This window comes from Haliotis rubra, unplaced genomic scaffold (genome assembly GCF_003918875.1).
Source record: "Haliotis rubra isolate DU_JTF1 unplaced genomic scaffold, ASM391887v1 Scf89, whole genome shotgun sequence".
Taxonomy (NCBI): Eukaryota; Metazoa; Mollusca; class Gastropoda; order Lepetellida; family Haliotidae; genus Haliotis; species Haliotis rubra.
In genome coordinates this window covers 535,595-559,379 of record NW_025767623.1, presented here as the reverse complement: position 1 = coordinate 559,379, position 23,785 = coordinate 535,595, and the positions used below count along the sequence as shown (strand labels likewise).

The window sequence follows — 23,785 nt, the reverse complement described above, 5'->3', positions numbered from 1 at the left end:
CTCTAGAGAACACTTTCGGGCCTCTAGACATGGAGGTGACTGTACTCACAGGGACAAGCGGAGGGGCTTACGCCCCTCACATTCTCGTGAGAGATCGCCAATTGAGGTACCATGAGTCAATTGGACAATATAATTCAGTGGAACTGCAGAGGGCTTAAAAATAACTTCAACGAGATACAATTACTCGTACAAGATCATCACCCGTCAGCAGCCTGTCTCCAAGAGACATATCTTAAAAATACAGATAACGCTTCTATTTTGGTTCATCAGAGCGTCATACATAGCCCTATTTCTCTAAATACGAATCTTCAAACTGTTGCTGTTCGCCTGACATTGTGCAGCTTGCATATTCCCCCCTCTTCTAAAATCCGTGAGGCAGATCTTCAAAATCTGTACGAGCAACTTCCTAAGCCATGTGTTATCATGGGCGATCTTAACGGACACAACCCGCTTTGGGGAAGTGTCCACACCAATACTAAAGGTAAAATCCTTGAGGAATTTATTTCCGATAATAATTTATGTATTTTTAATGAATATTAAGCCACTTATCTACATCCAGCTACGGGAACATATTTTCCCTGGATCTGTCACTCGCCGATTCCAACTTGTATAATGAATTTGAATGGATGGTCCATGATGACCTATGTGGGAGTGATCACTTTCCCACCATTCTCAAAACAATCAACCCTGGTGATCATCCACCTTTATCGAGAAGGAACTTCGCCAGGGCTGATTGGTCATTATATGAGACACTATGTGCTGCTCACTTAAAACATGATGTATTTGCGAACAGTGAAGATCCTATACAGTTGTTTTCCGATTTACTGAATGACATTGCTGACCAAACTACACCCAAGTTCTCTGCAGTTCCTCATATTCGTAAGCCATGGTTCAATAATGGATGTTAACAGGCCAGAAAGTGTAGGAAGAAAGCTGAAAAGTAGTTTCGCCGACATCCTACCGTACATAATCTAGACAAAGTTAAAATTTTAAATGCCAAGGCTTTTTTTAAACAAAATAAGCGTCAGTCTTGGTGAACTTATGTTTCTAAAATAAATTCACGCACACCTATGTCAAAGGTGTGGAACATGATTCAAAGACTAAAGGGCAAAGGTTCTAAATCTACTGTTCACCATCTGAAGGATGGTGGTAATTTATTAACTAATAAATCTGACATTGCCAATAAACTTGGTGAAACTCTCGCCAAGCATTCATCTTCATCAAATTATGTCCCTGAGTTTCAAAAGTTTCAGAAACAACAGGAGAAGAAAAGTTTAAATTTTAACTCTGACAATGGTGAAGTTTATAATGAATTATTTTCACTACATGAGCTACATACCGCCCTTGAGCAGGCTCATGATACAGCAACAGGGGCTGACGATATCCACTATCAGCTCCTGAACCATTTGCCCGAATCATGTCTGGAAACGTTGCTAAATATTTTTGATTCAATATGGACTTCAGGGAATTTCCCAGCTTTCTGGCGTAATGCCATTGTAGTCCCTATTCCAAAGCCCGGCCGGGATCATACTGATCCATCCAATTACAGACCAATCTCTTTAACGAGTTGTGTTTGTAAAACCATGAAACGAATGGTAAATAATAGATTAACATGGCATCTTGAAACCAATAACCTTAGTACAAATAAATATTCAATGTGGTTTCAGGAAAAATCGTAGTACCACTGATCATCTGGTACATCTAGATTCCTTTGTTAAAAATGCTATAGTAAATAAACAACATGCAGTATCGATATTCTTTGATCTTGAGAGAGCGTACCACCCGGAAGCATGGCATTTTAAAGGATTTATATGATTTTGGTTTGTGGGGTCGTTTACCTCTTTTTATATCACAGTTTTTAACCGACAGGCAATGTCAAGTCCGACTGGGTTTAACCCGGTCTGACCATAATCAGGATCAGGGTGTCCCACAAGGCAGTATTTTGTTTAGTATTAAGAGCAATAGTTTATTCAAGGTTTTAAACGATTTAATCGATGGATCACTTTTTGTGGATAATTTTAATATTTCTTGCCGTGGTAAAAATATGCATACTATTGAACGGCAACTGTAGTTATGTTTAAATAAAATTAATAAATGGTGTCTTGAAAACGGCTTTAAATTTTCTAAGTCAAAAAACTAATTGTCTACACTTCTGTAGAAGATATAAGCCACATAAGGACCCAGAACTAATTTTAGACGGCACTCCCATCAAAGTTGTAAAGGAGGCCAAGTTATTGGTCCCATTTAACTTTTCTTCCCCATATCAAAAATCCTTAAAAATAGCAGCCTGAAAGCACAAGATTTATTGAAAGTAGTTTCTAAGTCAAAGTCGGGAGGGGATCAAACTACCTTCCTACGCCTATATAGATCATTGGTTTGCTCGAAGCTTGATTATGGCTCCATCGTATATGGTGGAGCCTGCAAAAGCAACCTAAAACTATTAGATTCCATCCACCACCAAGGTCTAAGACTATGTCTTGGATCCTTTAGAACTTCTCCTGTTGACAGCCTCTGTGTTGAGGCCGATGAGCCATCTCTTACACAACGCCGTATAAAATTGTCCTTGCAATATATAACAAAACTTTATTCTAACAAGTCTGACCCTGCATTTAACTGTGTCCTTAATCCTCTGTATGAGGATTTGTGTGCTCATGATGTTGATCACTGGATTGTCTGGTCCAGACTCGATTATTTACAGACCGCCGCCATATAGCTAAAATATTGCTGGGTGTGGCGTAAAACTAAACTCACTCACTCACATCTTGATTCCCTCCTCCTGACACTGCATGGTATTAGCGAGATACATTCAAAACTACACTCACACATTTACCAATACAACCTGCGCGATGTTCATGCTCATAAAATATATAACGAACGTTCATGTGAATTAAATATTTTATTTTCAGACTGATTTGACTCACAAATTTTCTACAAAATGTACACATTCAAAATTCAAAACATGCATTTCCACAGGTCATATTTTTGTGCTTCAGATATCTATGTATTGGACTCAACAAACAAGCTATACTACCCTACTCTATGTAACCTTTGCTCTGGACTGTTAATAAATCGACATTGCTGTATTAATGCTCGAAACAATCACTGGGCAATACAACACCATCAGTTATAAACATTCCTTCTAAATACTTGAGTTTCTATTGAAATACTGACAATAAAAAGAAACCTCTCAATATACACAGAGCCTATGTTATTTGCATGTCTGACAGTGGTGGCCATTTTGTTACTGTCACGTGGCGTGCAGTGTTTCATGGCATTGCCGCTAGGTGGTGCCAATACATGCGATTTAGTGGGACGTGGAGCTTGTTGTAATATTAACATGTATGGAGTTGAACTTTGAACAACATGAGCACGCACTTGTGTGGGAAATGATGTCACCTATACATTATATACACCGGGTTGGCTTCCACCAGTCTTTTGTGACGTCATTTCCCCGTAGAGACGTCGGATGACGTCATGTGTGTATCTCTTGCAATTGACGTCACAATAGTACTGATAAAAGCCGATCTAATCTTCCATTGCCTGGAACAGAACGAAAACATAGTTCACACCTTTTGATTCATATGTTTTATTCGTCTGAGCACGGCGTCTATCGTAGCATGCCATAACAAGTAGGGGTGGCTATTGAGGAGGAAATAACTATTGCGATAGCGATAGTCTATTGCAACCAACTATTACAGTATTTGTTTTCTCTTGGAATTGTCTCATTTGAACTCATTTTCCAAATGAAAGTATAGTTTATAGGAAATAAAAACAAGCTGAAGTAGGCTCAGTCTCTTTTAATAACTGATAAGAAACTTGAAACCCAGATCAAGTAAACAGTTAAAACATAAACTTATTGTGATTCACAATTTCAAAGCCGTGTTTGCCGCCATGTTCGTTTAAGAGGTAGCAGGGGCGGATAACTCTAAATCAAAGAGAACGAATCTGGTACTTTCTGTATTTTGCGCTGCGCTTTCATCAACGGAAGTCAATTACTTAACTATCGATAGTCACACATACTATCGATGCATCGATGTTTTTCGTTTCTACCATTGATTAATTGCTATCGGAGACTCAACAATCGCAATCCATCGATCCATCGATAGCATTGTTACAGCACCAATACCAAGCACTGGTGACTCTTGTCCATAATCATATAGTTGAACCAGCGTTTAACAAACTAAAACTACATTAAACTTCACCTGTCTACTTGCTGGGTTCTTCCTCTTCATCCTCCAGGTAGCCCCTCTCCGCCATCCAATCATCATTGAGAAAGCGCGTCCTGCAAGAGGAAATCGGACTGTGGTTGGACAGAGGATCAGTGTGTCTACAGAAGTTGTATCCTAGAGACTAACAAGTTGAACACCTCAGTGTGGTTGTACAGAGGATCAATGTGTCTACAGAAGTTGTATCCTAGAGACTAATAAGTTGAACACCTCAGTATGGTTGTACAGAGAATCAATGTGTCTACAGAAGTTGTATCCTAGAGACTAACAAGTTGAACACCTCAGTATGGTTGTACAGAGAATCAATGTGTCTACAGAAGTTGTATCCTAGAGACTAACAAGGTGAACACCTCAGTGTGGTTGGACAGAGGATCAGTTTGTCTACAGAAGTTGTATCCTAGAGACTAATAAGTTGAACACCTCAGTGTGGTTGGACAGAGGATCAGTTTGTCTCCAGAAGTTGTATCCTAGAGACTAACAAGTTGAACACCTCAGTGTGGTTGGACAGAGGATCAGTGTGTCTACAGAAGTTGTATCCTAGAGACTAACAAGTTGAACACCTCAGTGTGGTTGGACAGAGGATCAGTTTGTCTCCAGAAGTTGTATCCTAGAGACTAACAAGTTGAACACCTCAGTGTGGTTGGACAGAGATCAGTTTGTCTCCAGAAGTTGTATCCTAGAGACTAATAAGTTGAACACCTCAGTGTGGTTGGACAGAGGATCAGTGTGTCTACAGAAGTTGTATCCTAGAGACTAACAAGTTGAACACCCCAGTATGGTTGTACAGAGGATCAGTTTGTCTCCAGAAGTTGTATCCTAGAGACTAACAAGGTGAACACCTCAGTGTGGTTGGACAGAGGATCAGTGTGTCTACAGAAGTTGTATCCTAGAGACTAACAAGTTGAACACCTCAGTATGGTTGTACAGAGGATCAGTTTGTCTACAGAAGTTTATCCTAGAGACTAATAAGGTGAACACCTCAGTGTGGTTGGACAGGATCAGTGTGTCTACAGAAGTTTATCCTAGAGACTACCAAGGTGAACACCTCAGTGTTTTTGTACATAGCATCAATGTGTCTACAGAAGAAGAATTTTGTTTTCTCACCCATCAGGACCCGTGTATTAGAGTGTACATGGTTCATCCAATGTATGCCGACAGGTCTCACCATTGTAGCCAACTTACATGTAGTTCCTGATGGAGTCGACGAAGATGACGACACATCTCTGCCCTTCCTTCAAACCGAAGTCCTTCATTGCTTGGATGCCGTAGTGTAGAGCTGTGCCACTGCTCCCGCCTGGAACACCATTTATACAACTTGTACCCAAAGTGAAACACATGTATAACTTGTACATCACATGAATCACAGTTATACCTTGAACACCACGCGAAACACTTCCATTTAAAACTTGTACATTAGGAAAGCAGCATTTATAACTTGTACACCACGTGGATAACATTTATAATTTGTACACCACTTGAATCACATTGATAACTTGTACACACCGTGAAAACATGTATGAATTGTACATTAGGAGAGCAGCATCCATAACGTGTACAACATGTAGACAACTCTTACAACTCGTATAACACTTTATACAAGTAGGTTTCTTTAGTGAAAACGGGTCAACCGATTTTGTTCACATTATGTTAATCTGTTACGATAAGACAAGACAAGACAAGAATTTTATTGTATTCAACAATACAATAAATAATACAGATTACCGTCAGCAATATAAAAGAATTGTATAATTCCATCACTTGTATATTACGTCCGTTTTGGACACTTATCTGTTCATTCTTTTTGTTCTTCGAAATACCATTCTGAATATCTGCTGACAGAACAAATCTTTGAGGATGTGGCATGGCTTATTGTTCATACTTGAGACAGCCATCGTTGGGAATGCAGTCAGAGTGTGACTGTGACTCACCTACAAGAAGTCCTTCTTCTCTGACGATCCTACGAGCCATCTGGAATGACTCCTTGTCTGCCGCCTTGTACCACTTATCTACAAACTGGGGAATAAACACAAATATCAACCACCCGCGCTATAGTCGTTCTCAAAGCTGATTGGTTGTCAATAACATGACGTCATACTGTTCTCTCTTCAAAACGTAACAGGTAATGACGTTACATCATCAACGCAAAAGATCGATTTTGACATGTTATTCATGCATTTTTTCGAATCTAGTACGGCTATAATCTTTTACTTACTATGAGCAGTTTAGCTGTTAATCCTCATAGGTCGTTGCTGATTTACCAAATGTTTTGTAATTATGAAATTATGAATTCATTAAAGGCCACAAAATTGAATTGTTGTTTATGTATGCTATTGACATGGCTACCCTTGGTTTACAAACGGCCCCTATCGAGGGTGTTTAACTGACCTGTCTGTCACATGCTGTTGGGACGAAATCCTTCCCGATCCCTTCAACCTCAAACTTCTTTCCCTTCTGGTTCAACTCAGCTGGTTCAGCTATCAACGAACCCTCGGGATCCACCGCTACTATCTGTCAACACAGAAACAACACTCATTATGCAGAAGGCTCGCGAAGGCCTGCTAAAGTGCACCATTAGACCCTACATGCACTTCCAGGTGTCAGCAACCCACTCCTCACCTTCAACACCACATTTCTTGGATTCAACACCTTAACATTCAACTTTAACACATTACCCCTCAGCTTCAACACCCCACCACTCAGCATCAACACCCCACCACTCAGCTTCAACATCACATCCCTAAGCTTCAACATCACATCCCTAAGCTTCAACAGCTCACCCTCAGCTTCAACACCTTAACATTCAGCTTTAATACATGACCCCTCAGCTTCAACACTCTACCCTCAGCTTCAACACCCCACCCCTCAGCTTCAACGCCCCACCCGCTCAGCTTCAACGCTCAGCTTCAAGACCTTCAACAGCTCACCCTCAGTTTCAATACACTCCCAGCATCAACACCCCAGCTTCAACGCGCCACCCGAAAGCTCTCCACCCCATCCCTAAGTTTCAACACCTCCATCCCACAGCTTCAACCCTCCACCCCTCAGCTTCAACACTCCCCCTCAGCTTCAACACTCCACCCCTCAGCTTCAACTCCCACCCCTCAGCTTCAACGCTCCACCCCTCAGCTTCTACCCCTCAGCTTCAACCCCACCCCTCAGCTTCAACTCCCCCCCTCATCCCCACAGCTTCAACACTCCACCCCTCAGCTTCAACTCCCCATCCCACAGCTTCAACACTCCACCCCTCAGCTTCAACTCCCATCCCACAGCTTCAACTTCACTCCACCCTCAGCTTCAACTCCTCCCATCCCACAGCTTCAACACCCACCCCTCAGCTTCAACTCCCCATCCCACAGCTCCAACACCCCACTCCTTAGCTTCAACGCTCTACCCCTAAGCTGCAACGCTCCACCCTTCAGCTTCAACGACCCACCCATTAGCTTCAACCCTGTAAACCTCATCTTCAACATCTCTACACCTCCAACCCCGGCATTGTGCCTCACCATTGTCTCTTACCTTACAGTTTGGGCAACGCTCTTTAATCTTCCTGGCCACGCCCGTGAGAGTGCCTCCCGTGCCGGTCCCAATGACCACCATGTCCAGCTTATCTACGAACAATAATATAGGTTAGACTCAAATGCAGGGTGCATGAAAAATATATGAAAAATGATATTGGTAATGAAAGTACAGTTATTGAAATTCAAACATCCTGTTTTCTTTGCATCCATAATATAAGGTTATGGTACTTACTATCACATGCATCTAAGATCTCTTCGGCCGTCCCGTCGTAGTGAGCCAGTGGGTTGCTGGCGTTGCGATACTAAAACATGTCATCCAGATGGTCAGTTAAAAACGCATTATTAACGTGGTCAGTATATGATTTGATGTCTGTTTGTTTGTTTGTTGCTTATTCCCGCAATAATCCAGCTGCATGACATCAATCAAATTTAGATCAGACAATCCAGTGATCAAAAGCATGAGCATCGATCTATACAATCGAGATACGATGACATGTGTCAACCGTTAGTCGCCTCTTACGATAAGTATGGGCTGTTTTAACCAATTATAACCAATCCACTGGTTGACAGATTGATCATCGATCATTGACTTGGGTCCGATGACATGCCTGACCACCCGGTCGGCGAGTCTGATCACCAGAGGCCGTTAGTTGCCGTTAGTTGTTGTCACATGCAAGGACTAACAGGAACTATACCTTAAACGGAATCATTCAGAACATACAACCACAGGCCCTCGTGTCTTTACCAAGATTAAAGATTTAAAAAATTATATTAAAAAATTGAGAAGACCCCCGACTCGAAATGTTTCACAATACAATACATTATGACAAGGCCGGACACCTTGGTGTTCCCCATCCGCAGCTTTGCCGATCACTACGCTACCGTCGCATGCAATCGATTAAAACATAATCATGGATGATTGGCCTATCGATCACCACTCATGACGCCTACCAATTCTTTATTGTTATTTCTGCAAATCGATTGAAACCCGATTTTGACCCTCCACTAAACGATCTTGCCAAAAATGGATGACGATATGTCCGCACAAAACGGGTGTGTGGTCGAAGCAATATGTTGTATATAAATACATATTTCAAATAAACCAGCCTTGCGATGTATTTCAATTAATGTAAATGCATGTGAAGGTGTAACGCACAGCGCTGATGCAATTTTCACATAGGCTGGTTAGTGGCTGTCTTTTCCCTGCGTACGCTTACCTGGTCAAGGAGGAATGAGTTAGGGATTTCCTCCATGAGCCGTCTGGCCACGCCCACGTGGGACTCTGGTTGGTCAAACGGTATGCCGTTAGCAGTCCGGTAGATTTCGGCGCCCAGGGCTTTCATCGTCGCTACCTGGGGGACACACGTGAACACAGGTGAACACATGTAACAACAGGTGAAAACAGGTAAACACAGGTGAACACAGGTGATCAGAACAACCGAGCTCCCATGAAGATAACATCTGATACCACATTGCTAGCTAATTTTGTACTTCGATTTTGATTAATATTTACGTAAGAACTTACAGTGTCGCCTTTAGACGAGTTGTTACACTGGTCTTTCCTGTATTACGATTATATCGTGGTGTTAAGGTGATGGAGCCTCAAGTGAAACAGGTCTTTCATGTTACCCATTTCGGTAAAACACTCTAAACAATCATAGTCAGGACGAATCATGGAATACGGGCACAACAAGGGGACGCAACTCTGCAAAGCTAACTGATCATTGATATTTGTCCTTTAAAGCTTCACACCGAAATTTATGAGTAAAAATTAAAATATAAAATAGGGTATCTGAAGCTGAGCTTTCAGGGCATAATTTATGTCTGACTGAACAAAGAAGAAGAAGAAGAAGAAGAAGAAGAATGACGTTACCTTCTCCAGACTCATGCGCTGAGGCATGACAATGATACACCGGTAACCTTTGACAGCGCACACCATGGCAACGCCGATACCTGTAAGGAACATAACTCTTGACTTCACCACCACGTGTTTAATCCATACATAACCACGTCTTTAGGCCGTGTTTGGACTATTACGTGTGTTCGGATTAAAACAGCAAAATTGTGTGCCGTGTTTGCGATCAAACCCTCAATACACAGTACAACCCTGTATCTCTCATCAATTATCCAACACCCAGCCCATGTGTCGTCTTTCCCTGAGTGAGTGACTTTAGTTTTACGCCGCACTCAGCAATATTCCAGCTATAAGGCGGCGGTCTGTAAAAATCGAATCTGGACCAGACAATCCGGTGATCAACAGTATGAGCGTCGATCTGCGCTACTGGGAACCGTCTTTCCCTGAAGTGCGGTGGGGTAGCCTAGTAGTTAAAGCGTTCGCTCGTCACGCCGAAGACCAGGTTCAATTCCCCACATGGGTACAATGTATGAAGCCCATACACATATATTTGATATGCTCAAGTCGGATCTATATCAGGGACATAAAAGCTAATAATGATTAGGGACATAACTCCCAGTGTTACATTGCCGGAGCCGTATGGCTGTTGTCTTCATACTATTATGCGGACCGCTAAATACTTATATATTGTCCAGTTAGATTATGTTTTGCGACATTCTTCATGCCTTTAATTCTTGGACATGAGAAAAGGGATAGATTTTAAGTTAGAAGTTGCAACGTCGTATTCAAATTGCCAAATACAATTTCATCCATGACGTATTCTCCGTCAGCTTCAGATTTGACAGAATGTGGACGAAGGGGAGACAACCTACCCGTGTTTCCGGACGATGGTTCAATGATTGTCGCCCCTGGTTTAATCAATCCCCTCTCCTCAGCATCTTCGATCATGCGCAGTGCGATCCTGTCCTTCAGACTTCCGCCAGGCTGAAAAAACTCACACTTGGCAACTGTAAAGAGAAAGAACATCAATATTTATGATTACAGACTAAACGGTTCACGGATACATGTATTTCTATACAAACTCTGATGAACTATGGAGAAATATTACATTAGGATTAACATGAAGGGGTATCGGTAACTGCCAACAGATCTACATGACAAGGCGGACTAAATCTCTTTATTGCTACACTCACATTTGAATGAGTACAAAATGCGAAAATGCGACGAAAATGCGAAAAGGGCGAGAAAACGAAAGGCAGCATAGAGTCTCGTTTTGTCAACTTTAATTTGTCGGCTTTAATTTTTGTGAGATTTTGGAATATGTAGCTACAAACCGCTGTATCAATTATTGGAGGTTTGGCAAAACTTAAGTCGACATGACGAGAGTCTCCTATTTACTAAAACAAAGATGGGCAAAATCCAAGGTACACTGAAAATACCTATCAGTTCTTTAGGTCTGTGAAATGAAAACTAAAAATAGTAAATATGCTAAACATTAGACACTACATCATGTACTAGACACAGTGCTTTCCCTGAAATAAACGTCATAAAGCGTAGACCAATCACCACAGTCCACGTCATATACTAACGTATTTCACATTTAAGTCCCTCGCTCTTGCCGATGTTGTTGATTCTGATCATGGGGGTGCCGGCAATGTTCTCCAACACGCTATTGAGAATCTTCGGCCGAACAGGTTTGGGACTGTGGTGAAATAAACATCATTGCAGGAATATTGTATATAATCAGAGTTATCTGCCCCTTTGAAGAGTAACTGCCCTTATGGGCAGCGCGCTAACACAAGATGCAGTGAGTACGTGATGGGAGTAAACGCTGTAGTCGACTATTTCAGCCACAACAAAGCGGCCTGCAGTGTATAACCATGCCTGGTGCAAGGACTGATTGAGGTTCGTTTTATGTAGTTGTTAGCAATATTCCAGCAATATTACAGCAATATCACGGGCACAGGACTTCACACATTGTAACCATCCGCGGAACTGAAACCGGCCTTCAGCTTGATGAGCAACCACTTTTACCACTATGCTATCCAGCAGTACAGGTGGGTAGGAGGTAGTAAGTAAGTATACTGAGTTTTGAGTTGGTTGTTGTTTAACGCCGCGCTCGGCAATATTCCAGCTATATGGCGGCAGTCCGTAAATAATCGAGTCTGAACCAGACAATCCAGTGACCAACAGCATGAATATCGATCTACGCAACTGGGATATGATGACATGTGTCAACCAAGTCAACGAGCCTGACCACCCGATCCCGTTAGTCGCCTCTTACGACAAGCATGGGTTGCTGAAGACCATTTCTAACCCGGGTTCTTCACGAGTTGTATACTGAGTATGGGTTATCCATGTTAAATGGCGACATGGTATCTCAGTGGGTTCAATACACCCGACCTATGTCTAGACTTGTACATACAGCCACGTGTACAAAAATTGCATGCACTTTCTTGTGTAAGTTTATCAGAATATTGCGGAAGTAGTTAAACAGCCTGACAGAGAGTAGTCTCCCTTTTAACGTCGTTCACACCACAAGCGGTAGTTGCAGTCAATATCACATTACACGGCTAAGGTCAACATGTGATGCTTTTCTAAAAGTGAAATACTGATAGAAGCAGCCTTAAAATCTAAATCATTAATTGAGCTTCACGACAATAAACAGACGTTTGGGTCGTATCAGGGTATTTGTTCAATACGAAAAACTACATTTGAGAATTCGACAGAATAAGATTCCTTTAGTGAAACAACACTGATAAATCCAGCAAGATATTATCTCGAGTGTATGATACTGTAAAAAAACATAGCATCTTCCATTTTAATGGGATATCCTAATCATTCGCATATTCGTATCTAGATTTATCAGATTGTAACCTTTGAGGACAATAACACTGGTATATCCCGTTGGTATTTAAAAGTAGTAGTATATATTTATACAACGGGTCTCAGATTATCAACACAGTACAATGGCTTTTCAACATATCAAATTATTAATTTGAAATTATTGAAATTTGCAAATTAGAGTCGTGAATTGAGAAAAAGGCTTTATATGTTGCTATTATATTGTTGAAAGATATGTTATTCATTAGACATGATATTTCAAATCTGATTACTGTAATAAATTCTTTAATATTCAATTTAAAATCTTCAATATTCAGAAATATTTATTATGAAATGGCTCTTATGGGGATCCCAATGTTTTACTAGCAGGAGCAGATTTTTGCTTTAATTGTTGTTAGCTGAAAATATATATCTGATCTGCAGCGTTTTGAAACATTGCAATACATTCATAGAGGCACAGGGAAATGATAGATATTCATCACTTGATGTGAATACATATGGCATAATTCATATCAGTGCTTATGCCAGACATGTATGTAAATTATACAGTTGGTGTGAATAAAATAAATAATGTATATTTCGTACCGTTACATGACTACAGGTTTGAATATGTGAGTGGCTGGTGCTGTGGATACCATGTAAAAATTCAACTATCGCCCAATTTACAAACCATCAGGGACTCTGGACCTAACTGAACAGCGTCACAGCATACCCGTGAAGATCCGGGTAGAATTGATCTTCAACAACCCATGCTTGTCGAAACAGGCGACTAAAGGGGTCGGGTAGTCAGATTCGGTATGTATCGGTTGACACATGTCATCGTATCCCAAGTTGCGTAGATCGATGCTCATGCTGTTGATCACTGGATTGTCTGGTTGGGTGGTCCGTATGACCGTATGACCGTCGTAAGGATGACTCAACCTCTATGGCGTGGGTCCTTTACCGTTATTGTTTGTTTGTTTATAAATTTGGTGTTAAACGCCGCACTCAGCAATATTCCAGCCACATGGCGGCGGTCTGTAAATAATCGAGTCTGTACAAGACAATCTAGTGACCAACAGCATGCACATGGATCTACCCAATTGGGATACGATGATATTTTAACAAAACCAGCAAGCCTGATCACCATACGTCCCATTGCTTGTGACCGCCTCCGTGGTGTAGTGGTTAGAGCGTCCGCCCGGAGAGCGGAAGGTCGCGGGTTCGATCCCCGACCGCGTCATACCAAAAGACGTTAAAATATGGTACTTGTTGGTCACTGCCTGGCGCTCGGCATTAATGGGTACAACAAGGACTGGTTGTCTCGGAGTCAGTATAATGTGTCTGAGAGGGGTATTCATGCTTCACTGCGGCATGGTATCTCAGTGGACTAGCACTATAAAACCAGCTGAAGTCTGGGCTAGTACACACAGCCGCACATACACATACACACGCATGCACGTCGTCATATGAGCGAAATATTGTCAAGCACGACGTTAAATCCAATTTCACCTCACCTCACCCATAGCTTGTTGCCGAAGACCAATTCTAACCCGGATCATCAGGGGTCCGCGTGGTGAGAATTCAGTTACATAACTTTCGGCATGATACTGCTGGAATATTGCTGGCGTCACGCCAAAATGGCACGTAATCGCTTTAAATATCAGTTTTAAATATTCATTTTAAATGTACAAGAACAAAACATGCAGCGGACGTCAACTACGATGTCCATCAGCAACGTTTTGCAGCAGCAGCAACAATGGGGACTCTGATAACTGATTTATGAAATTATACCTTAAGCATCCTTAAGCATATTCCTAAAAAAGGGAATAATATGACTTCGAAGTTGTCTCCCTTTTACATGACGTCACAAGTTTCTATGGGAACAATTACGCCCGAAAAAACTATTCACTAATAAGAAATGTATGAGGGCACATGTCTTACCATGACTTATTGGAGTGGGGGCTGTCCTTCGATCTGCCGTATGTGCACCGACTGGGCAGGTCTGGGCGTCTCCAGTTCCTGTAGGGGTTGAACTCTTCGCCAGTTTTGATTATAGGGCAGCCATTTTGTGCGCCGTTTTGACTTCCGTTCTGCATGTTTACCTGAAACGACACGTGACTTGAACTAAATACTACGCCTGCTGTAAACAATGAGCGCGTGGATAAACATTTAATAACAAACAAAAAAATTGGAAAATTGAACAGGGGAATATCGGTTAGAAAATATTAAGAAAAACATTCCCACAAGTCTACTCTCAACGCAGGGGTTCATTTTTTTTTTTAAGAAAGTTAAAGTTTTAAGAAAGTAACTTGTCCTGACTAATTTTCCACTTGCCCTGATTTTATGACATAATTATGATGATGTAATTATGAAAGAATAAATTAACATGGTATTTGATGTTAAAGTGATAAATAGCAAAGAAAAATAACTCTACTTTATTGTCATTGCAAAATTTAATAGCTACATTTTGAGCAGATATGAAATTAAATCCAAATTTATTTGCAGTTTGAAACCATAAGTGGAAATTATCTAGTAGCCCACGGACAAGTAAGATACCATTATTTGATTGCCCGAAATGAAAACTGACTTGTCCCGGGCATCGGGCAATGGGATTTTTGAACACCTGCAACGTCAATGCTTGGAGCCAATATTCACAACAAAACACCGTCGTCATTTACACTGATGTATCCTGCATTCGACGATGTGTATTTAACAATATATGGTACCATGCCGCGCTATAACGAGGGAGAGCTCCTCACGTAAACACAGAACACTATCACGTATACATATGATGTTTGACCTCTGATGACAATATATGCTGGTTCAAAAAAGTTGACTGTGTTTTTATGAGTGTGTTTGATTGCTCACTTTTTGTTTGGCGTTTTTTTGTTTGTTTGTTTGTTTTTGAGTATCTTTGTTAGGTCGGAAGATGTAAACCGTCACCGTTCAATGTCAGATTTTACAAAACGTTTATGTTGACCATAGGTCATTTGTAACAGACTTTAGCAACCGATTCAGACAACATACGCCCTTTCCAGGCAACGTGGTGGTCATGGGTGCTCGACTGACACCATGTCATCGTACCCCGACGTCGTGAATCGTGCTTCATGACATTAACCATTGGGCCTCCGTCACATTATTTAGTGCGGCTTTAAACAACAAACGTTCTGGAGTGAGTGAGTGATTTGAATTTTACGCCGCTTTTGGCAATATTCCATCAATGTTGCGACCGGGGACACTAGAAATGGACTTCAGACCTTGTACCCATGTGGGGAATCGATCCCGGATCGTCGGCATGACGAGCAAACGCTTTGACCATTAGGATACCCTATCGCCCCCAAACAACCAAGAAGTGTCTCTTTAAGCAACGTACCAATGCCCCAATGACCTTATCACTCGAGCCAGATAACACCGCGGCTAAGTACAGCGTTTATCTCACGAATATTTGTCCCGGGTCTATTAGCCTCGTTATCGTGAACTAGCCTCGTTATCGTCCACTAGACTTACTCCCGACAGTCACTAACGCTGCCGAGTCAGCAATACTTCAATCGGACGTCCCCCATGAAGCAGTATGAGTTACTTCTTATCTAATATTTAATAGTTGGTTGATAAAACAAGATAACTGAATCAGTCACACAGTTCACGTGATACATACCGTAATTGGTTAAAAAAGCGACGGATGTTATTTTTTGAAGGTTTTTACATCCGGGCTCCATTTTATAGGAACGTCGATGTAGTAAAGTTTCTTTTTTAGTTTGTACTCACCAGTATATACAATTTTATATTTTATCATAATTTTTATAAATTCACTTCAGCCCTATCCGCGTTTAATACTTGATAAAAGCTCTTCTGAAAATACGCCTTCTCTATATTAAAAACAAAAGCAAATATACTTTTGACATTGATTTTACGGGAACACTGACACAATTTCAATATTTTAAACTGCCCCGTACACCGCAGGAAAAACACTATATTACTTTATAGGTCCCCCCAAAAAATCAAACACATGTATTATTTTCTCCAGCTTTACCAAAAAAATTAATGATTATTCCTTGTCAACTATTGCCTGATCACGCCAGATCTACGTTATAACGAGGGAGAATGGTATCACTTGCATCTCGTGCGAAGATGGTTTGTTCAGGTGAGTGAGTGAGTTTGGCTTTACGCCGCACTTATCAATATTCCAGTTATTTGGCGGCAGTCCGTAAATAATTTAGTCTTGACCAGACAATCCAGTGATCAACAGCATGAACATCGATGTACGCAGTTGGGATACGATGACATGTGTCAACCCAGTCAGCGAGCCTGACCACCCGATCCCGTTAGTCGCCTCTTACGACAAGCATGGGTTACTGAAGATTAATTCTAACTCGGATTTTAACGGGTCGGTTTGTTCAGGAGTATACAAAACCAGTTAAACCAAAAGAACAAAACATACTGGTTCCAAAACATATTGATACTGTGACATTGAATCTAATCATCTATATAGTCAGAATGGTTTTACAAACGTTAATATATAACGGCAATATTTAAGGATTATTTAGAATAACACCTAGTTCTAGCTCCAGGGTCCCGACGTGTCGTAACTCTATAGTTTATCATAGGCTAGCGCTACGATAGCTTTGTGAAACCGGGCCCAGATCGTAGTTACTATCGTAGCGCTACGAACGTTATGTGGATCGGGACCCTGGGCCCGCTAGCCCCAGATGGTAGTTACTATTCTACACCTTACATTATTCAGAAACCAACATGAAAATATGACTGTAAATTAATTACGACAGCTTCATGGTCCTGTAAACATCAACAATACAATGCGCGCATAGGCAATGAAGCGAAAATAATAGCAGTTGCACTACTAAACGTCATACCTTCTATATATTTATGGGATAATGAAGCACAACTCGTTTGTAGTCTTACTATGTTCGCTGTTGTATCCTCGACATTTCATTTGAACGATATTATAAACAGTACCGTACCGTACAGTGCCGTACTCTACCGTACCCTATCCTACCCAATTATATTTTATGGGTATTTATATAGCGCTATAGGCCATCCCGTCTACAAGCATACTCAAAGCGCTTTGTTTCCCTCGATCATTGAATATCAATCTCAACTCCCTGGGGAGTATACAACTCGTGCAGCCAAGTTAATGTGGCTTTCCCATCCTTACGAAGTACCCATTCGCACCCTACCCTACCCTAGTCTTCCCAAACTACAAGGATGAGAGAAACAAGTACATCATTTCTTGTCTCGTTCATTTTCATACATCCAACACTGATGTATGCTCTATCTTGCCCAGCATCGTTCAGCACCAACTCAGAATTGCTTTCCGATGTAGTTGGCTCCAGTTAACATCATGGACCATTACAGCGAATGCCATGTATATAGTATAAGCGATTATGACCTGCATAAGCCAATACCATGCATACTAACCGCGGATACCATAGCATAAACGAATAAAAATTGCAGGAGTGAATTACTATAAGCGAATATCACGAAGAACCGAATATTGTGAAGACTATGACGATATGTACGTAATTCACAGGAATCATTAGGAAAGATTAACATTATTCTACTTTAAAATCATTCACCATATTGAATAACATTTAAATTCACGCATTGTTAAGCATGGACAGAAAGATGTCCAATATCTGTGATATACTCACGATGTATGTTCCGTCAGTGATCCGAGGAATGATCTGCCTTATCACGCGCTGTCGGCGTATTTATACACAATCTCACTATCTGTAGTGCCCGGATGTGACATTGGCCGTGCTTTGGGACCTCCCACCCTTTCAGGGTAAACTTCCATTCCGAGTTGTTGCGTTTTGGAGAGGCGTTCTGTCTATGAACACTCCGTTGTGTGTCAAGGCTTTCTGAAGATATGGTTACAAGATTGTTCATGAACGTTGTTCTCCACAGCGAACGGTCGGGTTTATTTGATTTAGACCTTTTTCAAGGGCTCGCTTTAACCACGTACTAGGCTACGTCACCGCCCCTTGATGTCAAGAACAAGATTAGGTTCAGCAAAAATGTTTTCAAAATCACGAAATACGTTCTATCCTGATGGATATAGCGCTTTATTAATACTCATTGTTATTATCAAAAGGATTGAATGCTTGTCTGGCTCATCTTTGTCCTGTAACGAGTATAATTCATATTTTGATATTTGTCGTTTTGTAATTTGTCTACGCCAGACGTTGAATTATGACATCGTGGCAAACGGTATTGGACCCCGACCCTCCAGCGGTGTGATCATGGTAGTTGCCATGGTAACGACCTTGCGCGTGACTACAGTCTGACCCTCTACGTCTCCCAGTATAGGCATACGTCGTGTCGGCGTGCAAATCGGCCTGCAGCATGGAAACCATTGTCATGTGAATCAAAGCACTCGGATTATTTGTTCCATGGAAATACCTACTGCGATCGTTTTGGAATACAGATATCAAAGATGGAGTACATTCATCTTAGAAACGTATTTTAGTAGTTTAAATCAATTTTTTTCAGACGATTAAGGTGTAGGACAGTGATGGAATGTACCCTTGGCTGTTTTCATTACTGACCATGTGATTCCTTCTGTGAACACTCGTTATGAAAACAGTTGCAGATTATCACGCATTATCAAGCATTTTCATTGCATATCTTATGTTGTCGACTGTGTTTAGTGTCTCGATTAATTTTGGCCTGACATGATGAGGTGTTGCAGATGTAGCACGTGAGATAACGGGGATTGTGGTGGTTACTGAATAGTTGGTATCTTATCAGTGGTCTCTTGATGTCTTTGTGTACAGGTTTTGCGTAAGTTAGGGAATTAATGGAGGATTTGGGGGAAGGGTGAGGGGGGTGAGGGTACTTCGGAATGATTTGGGATGGGATGGCGTTCTTTTTTTCGGATAAGGGGCAGGGGGTTAATTTCGGTTTGGCCACGGAGTGATTGATTGTTTAGGTGAGTGAGTGTACGCCGCTTTCAACATTATTTCAGCTGCCTCAGGCTTGTCAGTTTGAAGTCAAAGCCCAAAGTGTCGTGAATCATGATTGGTGTAGAATTGATTGGAAATAATCAGCGGATCCTGTGACCGCTCAGGAGGATAACTCTGCATAACGAACTGCGGGACCGTGTACCAGGAAGTCTTGCAGTGGGGCTATGAGGACAGGCGTATTCAGTTCGAATTTGTCATGTATATTTTGATCAATTATTATATTCTTCTGTCAGTGAGTGGTCCATTGTACACATCATCAGTATCAGTTTTACATCAACACCACGGGGGCGAAGGGGTAGCCCAGTGGTTTAAGAGTTCGCTCGCCACGTCGAAGACCCGGGTTAGATTCTCTACATGGGTACATGTGTGAAGCCCATTTCTGGTGTACACCGCCATGATATTACTGGAATGTTGCTAAACGCGGCCTAAAACTAAACTCAATCACTCAGTACCAATATGGTTCCACGAAACATGGGATTCACTACTGTGTTCATGTGGGGAATCGATCCCAGGACTTCGTCGTTACCTTTAGCCGCCACCCTGTCTCCTCTTGTAAGATTAACATTTTACCTAAAAAATACCTAATGTCCGTTAAAACGTAAAGTTAAAATATTAGAGATCATTATAAGAGAAAATCAACCCTCGGTTATCTGGCGAAGAAATCCCTAATGGATGTAAGGGCGGTGGGGTAGCCTAGTGGTTAAAGCGTTCGCTCGCCACGCCAAAGACCCGAGTTCGATTCCCCACATAGGTACAATGTGTGAAGCCCATTTCTGGTGTCCCCCGCTGTGATATTGCTGGAATATTGCCAAAAGCAACGTAAAACAAAACTCACTCACTAATAGACGTAAATGACAAATTAGCTTCGAGAATTATGTGATTGGAATGCTGAAATTCAATAATGAAGCCAGTCATTCGCGGTAAACGTGTTCTAGCCTTCAGGAAACAACACATGTTTAGATGTGACCGTAGAGTATGTTAATTTCTGACCGAAGACAATATTCACAGACATCACGATGATAGGAAGAAAGAGTAGGTTCGGCAAGATAAGGCCTTATGGTCGAGTGGTGGAAATTTACCCTGTATATGTCTAGAGATTCTTCATGGTCATATTTAAGAGGTGAAAGGTCACACCCGCGCACGTGACGCTGCAGTCGTTACAGCGGTCACTGCAGTGACCCCGAAACACGTATGTTTCTATTTTTTTGTGTATAAAATAACACTTTTCCTAATGAGCTTTAGGACGGACTAGTGTCGATTCCGGTTGGTTTGGACTAATTCTCAAGCACACTTTTTTCAGTTTTTGGTTTAAGAATCAGTGCAACAAAACCCATTATTATTTTTTTGGAAATTATTAAGCCAAATTATAACTTTACTTATAATTCAGTGCTTCAGAAAATGCCATTGACCTATTTATTGTGGTGAAAGGAGCGTGGAATTGTCTCTGACAGACTGATGAAATATCAGATTAGATATTTCTGTTTGAAGGTTAGGGAATTTCCTTCCAGACTGTAGTGAGTGTTGTTTGACTTGCTAGGCGATGTATGTTGAAAAGAAAAGGTCACTGCAGTTTGTCTAGAGAGAGAGAGAGAGAGAGAGAGAGAGAGAGAGAGAGAGAGAGAGAGAGAGAGAGAGAGAGAGAGAGAGAGAGAGAGAGAGAGAGAGAGAGAGAGAGAGAGAGAGAGAGAGAGAGAGAGAGAGAGAGAGAGAGAGAGAGAGAGAGAGACACAGACAGAGTGAGGTGAGGTGAAATTGGGTTTTACGTCGTGCTTGAGAATATTTCGCTCTTATGACGACGTGCATGCGTGTGTATGTGTATATACGGCTGTTTGTACTACCCCAGACTTAAGCTGGTTGTATAGTGCTAGCCCACTGAGATACCATGCAGCAGTGAAGCATGAATACCCCACTCAGACACATTATACTGACTCCGAGCCGACCAATCCTTGTTGTACCCATTAATGCCGAGCGCCAGACAGGGACCAACAAGTACCATTGTTTAACGTCTTTTGGTATGACGCGGTCGGGGATCGAACCCGCGACCTTCCGCTCTATTGGCGGACGCTCTAACCACTACACCACGGAGGCGGTGAGAGAGAGACAGAGAGAGAGATGGGAGGGTGGCAGAGAGAGAGGGAGGGGGAGGGAGAGGAGGGAGGGTGAGAGACAGAGAAGAGAGAGAGATGGAGGGGTGACAGAGAGAGGGGGAGGGAGGGAGGGGAGGAGGAGAGCAACAGATAGACAGAGAGAGGATAGCGATAACTAATTTCACCTAACCACAGGGCCAATGTCCTAGCATTGTTCGCTATTCAATTACTTCAATTATGCAAATTTGATAAAATAAAAACACATTGCCTATCCTTTACGCATTCGGGTTATTAATCTAATTCTATGTTGTTTTTGTATTTTTCACCTAATCAGAGGCGCATCGTTATTAGTGTACATAACGTTAATGTCTGTTTTGACCTTGCTAGCGCCCTCTGCCATCAACCCATGTAAAGCACACGGTCTCATGTACCGAGTCACAGACAGCGATATTAGTGTGTTTGAGCTAACTCTGGTGCCAGACAGGTTTACGACAAGGGTGGGTTCTCTCGCCGACTCTTTTTTCGATGTATGTAAATATCCTCGCGTCGGCAACTGACAGCTCACACTGGGACATTGACACGGTTCTAAGTTAAGAGTAGTTCTGTATGCACTATACAGACAATATTGTGAAATAGTGCACAACGATTAATCCTTACGGCGAGTGTCAAACAGTAACTGACTGTGCTGTACAGTGAAGTATTCCTGCACTGTTAAAAAATACAGAAGTGGGTATGGTTTGGTTGTTGTTTAACGCCGCACTCAGCAATAGTCCAGCTATATGGCGGCGGTCTGTAAATAATCGAGTCTGGACTAGACGATCCAGTGATCAACAGCACAAGCATCGAACAACGCAATTGGGATATACATGTGTCAACCAATTCAGCGAGCCTGACCACCGATCCCTTTAGTGGCCTCTTACACGTTGCTGAAGATCAATTCTAACCCGGATCTTCACGGGTGACACAAGTGTGACATAACCGCCGTTATTCTATTGAAAGCTCAGTATTGGCCACACCTGGCAATACTAATGCTGACTATATTCTTGTTGATAGGTATTTAGGGGTGAGTGAGCGAGTTAAAAGTTAAAGTCACGTCCAAAAGTCAAATTCCAGGATGAAGACATTCAGGGTGGTGAAGACATCAGGGTGAAAGAATGCGGGGTTGAAGGCATATAGGGTGAAGACATCCAGCCATATCGTAACTAAAACAAATCATTATCAATGCATTTAAACTATAATTGAAACCTGCCAACGAAGAACAGCGTTGTAAATGTTTCATTACCAATGTTGTTTCATTTCATCGGTGTTTATAGTCTGTTTGCAAACGATCATAGTTTCAAGTCTCTATTATTGGTTTTTATTACAAGGGGATATGCACATTAAATGAAACACCGAGAACATGTAGGGTTGGTCTAAGTTAACGCTCATCACGAACCGCACGTGCATTTGTTTTACTGTTCCAACTACTGCGCTTACCCCCCTTGTAATACAAACCAATAATAGCGATTTGAAACTATGATCGTTTGTTAAACAACTTTTATCCTAAGTTGAATAAAATTCTGAGATTTAAATGTTCATTTACCAAGGTCAAATTATGAGGATTCGCAATCTTAATTTCCCTTTATTTGATTTATTTTTATGTTTAAAGTGACATTCATCGGTACGTTTTCACTGCAAACAGACTATAGAGGTGGTTGGCCCTGGTAAGTGACGCTTATCAGTGAAGGTACGTCCTATATTGTGTCGATAGTGGCATTATGTTATTATTAGACAAGATAAGATAATGCTTTATAGTCCCGTTGGAAATGTGGATTAAAGTGTCCGTGTTATCAGTTAAACAACAACAGCAACAGCAACAACAACAATATACAACAACAGTCCTGGGTGTTACTGCGGTTTCAATAACGCACGCACATGCACACATGCTCTCACACAGGCATAAATGATAATATACGTAATATTCAACAATCAATATAACACGAATCGGTCCGTCAGAAAATAGAAAGTCTAATTTCACAGCCACTGAATGACATGGTATTCACATCCAGACTTGGGGAATGTTCATTTGACACTTTCTGTACAGCCTTGTCCAGGCCTACTTCGTCAGGTAAAAATCCTGAAAAAGTGAAATCCCATTAAGACTGAATTGCATAGTTTAAATTTTCAAAAGTATATAACTAACAAAAAAAATGTTTAATTATTGAGACCCTTACGATTGGGCATAACAATGAGCTATTATATTAAGCTTACTTACGTTAACATTCGAGAAGTATTTTCTAATATTTCCTCGCCG

At 41.4% G+C, this 23,785-nt stretch overlaps 1 protein-coding gene across 1 annotated transcript; it reads right to left on the bottom strand.

Moving 5' to 3' along the window:
- Positions 1–2,883: 2,883 nt before the first annotated feature.
- LOC124263613 (cystathionine beta-synthase-like) lies at positions 2,884–18,185 on the bottom strand. The gene is made up of 13 exons (XM_046698264.1): positions 18,092–18,185; positions 14,367–14,527; positions 11,189–11,301; positions 10,472–10,606; positions 9,618–9,697; positions 8,962–9,096; positions 7,977–8,046; positions 7,743–7,834; positions 6,612–6,734; positions 6,155–6,239; positions 5,409–5,520; positions 4,203–4,282; positions 2,884–3,540 (listed from the first exon to the last, which is right to left on the bottom strand). Exons 2-12 carry the CDS (start codon positions 14,519–14,521, stop codon positions 4,207–4,209), a joined length of 1,176 nt encoding a protein of 391 aa, XP_046554220.1. The 5' UTR covers positions 14,522–14,527; positions 18,092–18,185; the 3' UTR covers positions 2,884–3,540; positions 4,203–4,206.
- Between the last annotated feature and the right edge of the window lie 5,600 nt (positions 18,186–23,785).

Coding starts and splice junctions, on each gene's coding strand:
- LOC124263613 (XM_046698264.1), bottom strand. CDS start 14,521: ATGCAGAACGGAAGTCAAAACGGCGCACAAAATGGCTGCCCTATAATC. Junction 10,607..11,188: donor GGGACTTAAATGTGAAATAC/GTTAGTATATGA, acceptor TTCTCTTTACAG/TTGCCAAGTGTGAGTTTTTT. Junction 4,283..5,408: donor GACTCCATCAGGAACTACAT/GTAAGTTGGCTA, acceptor TTCCTCTTGCAG/GACGCGCTTTCTCAATGATG.